This window comes from Asparagus officinalis, chromosome 2, assembly GCF_001876935.1.
Source record: "Asparagus officinalis chromosome 2, Aspof.V1, whole genome shotgun sequence".
NCBI classification, from domain to species: domain Eukaryota; kingdom Viridiplantae; phylum Streptophyta; class Magnoliopsida; order Asparagales; family Asparagaceae; genus Asparagus; species Asparagus officinalis.
In genome coordinates this window covers 20,766,645-20,773,010 of record NC_033795.1, presented here as the reverse complement: position 1 = coordinate 20,773,010, position 6,366 = coordinate 20,766,645, and the positions used below count along the sequence as shown (strand labels likewise).

Below are 6,366 nucleotides of genomic sequence, written 5' to 3'. Positions count from 1 at the left end.
GATTAGTGGGAAAGTTAAAGGATGTTGGGGTATATAGGAGATTAGTGGGAAAGTTAAACTATCTAATAGTAACTAGACTAGGTATCACATTTTCTGTTAGTGTAGTTTGCCAGTTTCTTCCGCTGCCAAGAACGACTCATTTGGAGGCTGTGAAGAGGATTCTTAAATATCTAAAGAAAGCTCTAGGAAAGGGAATTCTCTATTCAGATTGTGGGCACACAAGAGTTGCGGGTTTTTCAGATGCAAATTGTTCAGCATCACCTTCTAATAGGTGTTCAACTATCGGTTATTGTATCTTTCTTAGTGGAAATCTTGTTTCTTGGAAAAGCATGAAATAAAATGTGGTTTTTTGGTCTAGTGCAAAATCTGAGTATCGAACAATAGCAAACGCGACTTGTGAGTTAGTTTGGATTAGAGACTTTTTGGCAGCAATTGGTTTTCTTCCTGAATGCACTATGGGATTATATGTTGATAACAAGTCCGCTATACACATTGTTGAGAATCTTGAATTCCATGAGGAAAGTAAACATATTGAGGTTGATTGTCATATATTTTGTGAGAAGATGAATGGAGAGATTATTTTAGCTAAAACTCTTAGGAAAACACGAGTAGATTTTATTTGTGACAAGCTGGGCACGTACAGTGCATATGCTCCGTCTTGAGGGGGGAGTGTTGAGAGAGAGTTAAATTAGTATTTAGTAATTAGTATTTTGTCATATTGAGAAAAGTAAACATATTGAGATTGATTTTCATAAAGTTCATAAGAAGCATGCATCGTCAGAGAATCAGCCTGCAGATACTTTCACTAAACCTCTTAGGAAGCTAGGCACGTACAGTGCATATTCTCCGGCTTGAGGGGGAGTGTTGAGGGAGAGTTAAATTAGTATTTAGTAATTAGTATTTTGTCCCTCATTGGTTATGGGATAATTATGTAAAGAGGAGAGAAAATTATCTCTTCAATTTCTCTGATTACTAACTTCTACACATATATCTAGTTACCTACTTATGTGTTTCTTATAACAATCGGTGCCGAGCAGTGATTTGAGAATAATTTGCCACAAGTATAGAGCTACCATATTTCGTGGACTTTGCTGTCCCTGTATATGTTATTTGAATAAATGAAGACATCAAGTTATTTTGCGACTTTTTAAGAAATGGAGGTTCACAGAACTTTCCCACAGTGGAAGAGTTGATAGAGGTAGCTAAGGTGGGAGTACATGGAGACTTCACTGACTTTTAAACCAGTTTTAATATAGTTTAGGTAGTTTAAGGTCAATATCATTTAGGTCCTGTAATTTTTATGATCATTGCAGTTGTTTTTTGCAATTTTGAGGACTCGGTTGTCAATCAGTTTGTAAGAAATATGTGTTTTGTTCACTTTTTCCTGGAAGTTTGTTTACTAATACGCAAAACTTTTTTCAAGAAAAAAAAAGTGACATGGCCATTTCTAGAGTGTGCTTTACAACAATAGATTGTTTTCAACCTCTCCAGTGATTTTCGATTTTCGATTTTCCTCCGCATCTCAAATTTCACTTGAGTTTCTTGACTGATGTTCATGAGACTATAATTTCCTTTTTCTTATCGTTTACGACTCTACGAGACAAAAGTTGTTCTTAACACTAATAGATTATAGCTACGCCATGATGAGTTTTTACGAACATATGTTTTGTTTGTAAAATTTTGAAGGAATGCGTAAAGAGGCGAGCTCTCAAATCAGTCAAGAACAATCCTCATTGCTCAGAGGCAGCTGCAAAAGACGCCATTGAATCCGTGTGGGATATCTGTTACAATGATACTCGTCCCTTTGACAGAGCTCCATAAACTGTGCTCTGATGATCGATACATTTTGATAATTTTAAGACAAAAGAATTCTTTTTCTCCGATGAAGTAAAGGGGGAGGCACCCTTTGGGTGTACATGAGCTCACTTAACTGGTTCCCACCATTTTCTGACTTGCCAACCAATGCTACCGCAACACCATCTCTTATATTTCTAAGCATCTGTGGAAGATGCTTGGTATACGAGAAATATTGTTTTTTCCTTGAAATTTTCAAGAGAAATCTTATTCAATATAAGGCAATGGTGAAATTCTATGTAGTGACATGCTACATAAGTTTTATTTTTTGTTCTGTCTTAATTGATTTCAACTAAACTTGGTTCAAGAAAACTGGGCTTGCATTTCCTAAAACCATCTATTCCGCATTGAATTTGTATGTGCAATCTGAATGTGGACTACAGAGATCGAGACAACCTCCAGAACTTGCAATCTGCAGTTTTAGAGCTATTGATATAAATGTGGCTGAGAGATGCTAAAAATGAAGTCTGAACATTCTCAACTGAAGCATCTCTACCGTTATCACTGTAGGAACCTGGAGTAATTTTGTTACATTATCAACACCAAGAAAGGAAAAAAAAAAAAAAACAGTTTGGTAACATTAAAGAGAAAAGCATATGCTCGTGATTTATAAAACCTTTCATTCTCCCATGCAATGCAGCTCTGTTATATTAGTCTTGTGATCACATCTTCATTAAAGCTCTAAAACAAACAAAGACACACACACACGAGCGCGCAACATACTAGGTGGGATGCACGTGTTCAAATAAATTTTTTTTTTTCATTTGGATTTATCTCCCTTTTTTTTAGAAACAAGTTTATGTCTTTACTGTAATTCGTTTGTGAAAAAGTTCATGGTTACCGTATAATTTATTGCATGAAATATGATCATATTTCATTTTGTAGATTAATATCAAACTTAATAACACATTGGATTTGGTTATGGCTTATAAATTTTAGAACTTTGATCCAATAGACATATCAAAAATTCCAACTTATACTTTTTGAACTTCGATTTAACAGACATACCAAAGAACTTTTATGTTGTATAGCCAATGCATAACGGCTAATGCAATGGGGAATATATACTAAATTCATACTTAATAAAATCCACACGAGACCAACAAAGAAGATTAGTTACATGATCCAAAACAGTAGTTTAAAAGTAGTAAAGATTATGTATCAATATGTTACTAATTACTAATAATAAAGGTAATATGATTTTCAACATGGGTGAGACACTTACTAATCAAAGACCAACTTCCCACAAAACTATTATATCACACTTTTTATTCTAAATTACAACAATACTATTCAGGAAAAGTGACATCTACTCTAGAAAACATAAGGTATCAAAGCCTTGACCTCTCCAGGAAAGCTTTCAAACTTTGAGAGATATCATTTCCTTATAGCAAAATTCTTGCCGGTTAAATACAAAGTAGCGTCAAAGGAAAAAAGGAAGTGCACGGACAACTTATGCAATGAGTGTAATTCCTTAAGATTCTATGATCTAAAAAAGATAATGCAGACATACAATTCACCCAAAAAAAATCTCCCCTTGGAATCTTATAGCCTTTGTCATCCTTCGTTCAAAGAAAATGAAATTTTAGAGGGGTCTTGTTCAAATTCTTCAAATGTCATGTGTATTTTTGAAATTACTTTAAGTTTGTGCTTGGATTCAAAGAGTTTTTATAATTTGAAAATTATAATTAATTCCAATCTATTGTTTGGGAATCGTTACAATTTCAATTATTGAGTTTTCAACTCCAAAGTCATTTTGGTACTTTCCGAATTAAAGGCAATGTTTGTAATTTTCTTGCTTCTCTAGGAGTTTGTTTGCAAATTTCAATTTTTAGGGAGTTGTTTGTAAGTTTTATTTTTCTCAGAAGGTCATTTGCAATTGTTAATAGTTTTATAGGGGTTTTCCTAATTTTTAAAAAAAATCCGGGGATTTGCAGTTTCAAATTGTGCGTAATGAGGTGAATAAAACATGTTAGATTGTCAGACTGTTTTTATAGCTTTTGAATTTTGGATTTTTTTTTTAACTTTTCGGAGGTTGTTTTTAAGTTTTTAATATTAAGTGGTTGTTTGTAGTTTTAAATTGTTCAGAGGGCTGATCTAAGATTTTAGATTTTCATGGTGTTTTTCTAGTTTCACTTTTTGGGGTGTTTTCTACAACTTAAGATTTTGTAAGTCTATTTGTAATTTTTAAAATTTTGGGATGCTGAATTAAAGATTGTTCATGGAATGTTCAAAAGTTTTTGGTTTTAAAGAGAGTTCAAACTCAGAAAGGCCCCTATGGTTTGAGCCATAAATCTATTAAGCCCCCAGACTATTATTTGGATCTATTAAGCCCCTATACTTTTTATTTTGAATCTATTTAGCCCCTATGGTGTTTCTCCATAACTAAAAAGGGTATTTTTTTTCTTATTGAATCTACTTTTTAGTTATGGAGAAACACCATAGGGGCTAAATAGATTCAAAATAAAAAACATAGGGGCTTAATAGATCCACATAATAGTCTGGGGGCTTAATAGATTTACAGTGCAAACCACAAGGGCCTTTCTGAGTTTGAACTCTTTTAAAGATGTTAGTTTGTAATTTTTGATTTCTTTAGGGTGTTTTTTTATAATTTTTAGATCTTTCAAGGTGTTGTTTGTATTTTTTTTTAAAATTTTACGGTGTTGTGTATAAATTTAAGATGTAGGGGATCGTCTAAAATTCTCATATTTTTACGATGGTTTTTTTATTTAATAATTTTCAGTGAGGAGGTTGTTAATAAATTTTAATTTAATGGTTCTGCCTGTAATTTTATATTATTTAGGAGGTTGTTTCAAAAATTCATATTTTCTGAGTGTTTTTGAAAATATGCACGGTAACTCTTATTTATTATCATATAATAAATTTATTAGCTTTGTGAAGCATACAAGTCTCCCACTTGCGCTCAACGACAATCCAATACAAATTTCAAACCTATCTTGTCAATTTGTTTCTCAAACACCTTTGACTCAAAGATTTAGTCGATGGGTTTGCCACATTATCGACAGAAGGAACTTTGGTAATGTTTATGTCTCCTCTCGTAGCAATTTCTCTTACCAAATGATACTTTCTTTGATGTGTTTTGATCTATAATGAGCTGTGGGCTCTCTGGCTTGTGCACTTGCTCTACAATTATGACAATGCAAAGTGATGATATATTTGATAGCGTGAACAATATCTAACTCTTTGTTATGACAAGTCCCAAGGATAAATTTATATCAATCACATGAGCGCAAAAAATATCAAGAACATACGAACACAAAGATATGCGTGGTTCGTCTTGTAGCTTACGTCCACGGGCGAATGAAAAAAATAACTTTACTAAACTATGAGGAATACAAACGTGATATCTCTAAATCACTTATCTCAAATCACACCGCTGAAAGCACTTTATCTCCCTAACAATTTCTAACACTTAGAGAGCTAACCAAATAGAGAGTCAAATCAAGAACCTCTTGAATCTATTGTTTTAGCCTGCAGAGCCCTTCTCAATGCCTACTGTTGTCGTCGGGTGGATCAACTACCTATGGCCTTAATAAAGAACCATCCGTTCTTTCACTTGATGTTGCGACCTTTAGTTGGGTGGATCAGATATATAAGGAACACAAGAGAGAGTCAATATCGAAACCGAATTACTTCACACACCTTCACAAACAACCTGTTTTCATCTCGTCATGCGGCAAGCAACCTCAATTATTTTCTTGATGTTGCTGCCATCTAAAAGCTCACGGGTGTTCTCACCAAAGAGGCTTCAACCTACAATCCTTGCTATTTATAGATAAAGGACATGTAACATGATAGGATCAATTGTCTTATCCTTAACCATCCCATCTGATTGAATGTCCTAATAATATAAGAACTTTATTCTTATCCAACAACTAGGAATTCAATCCCTTAGCAAACATAACCAGCGTGAGTCAAATGCTGAGCCGAGTTGGAGGATGCATATTTGATTGTTTGAGGCACAACATAACACTCTTGTACAAATTTTTTTAATCCAAACGGCTTCTTTTGCTACTTCCACAGCTGCAATATATTCTGCTTCATTTGTAGAATTGGCTATAGTTTCTTGCTTACAACTCCTTCAATTAATAGCTTCATTATTTAATGCAGAGATAAACTTTGATGTATATTTTCTATCGTTAGAATCCTATTGCAAATAATAATTAGTGTATAGCTCAACTTTTAATGGATCATCTCCAAACACTAAACAACAATATTTCGTTTAGTTGAGATGTTTAAGAATATGCTTAAGATTCAAAATGTTCATATTTTTAGGATGTTTTTTGTAGTTTTGGAATTTTCAATGGAGAGTTTGTTAGTAATTTTTAAACTTGAGGATTCTTATTGTAATTTCATATTGTTCAGGAGGTTGTTCTAAATTCTAATATTTCGATCTTTTTAATTTTCGGATTTTCAGGATGCTTTTGTAATTTTTTGATTTTTTGGGTGCTGATGTTCATAATTTTTAGAATTTTCAATTAGCGATTTGTA

At 33.2% G+C, this 6,366-nt stretch overlaps 1 protein-coding gene across 1 annotated transcript in view; it reads left to right on the top strand.

The window, feature by feature from the left end:
• The window catches only part of LOC109830473 (mitochondrial inner membrane protease ATP23), a 14,974-nt gene extending 12,838 nt beyond the window's left edge, over positions 1-2,136 (top strand). Inside the window, exon 5 of the mRNA XM_020397735.1 lies at positions 1,687-2,136. Within this exon, the coding sequence (XP_020253324.1) occupies positions 1,687-1,821 (135 nt within the window). The 3' untranslated portion in view covers positions 1,822-2,136. The remainder of the gene's footprint in view (positions 1-1,686) is intronic.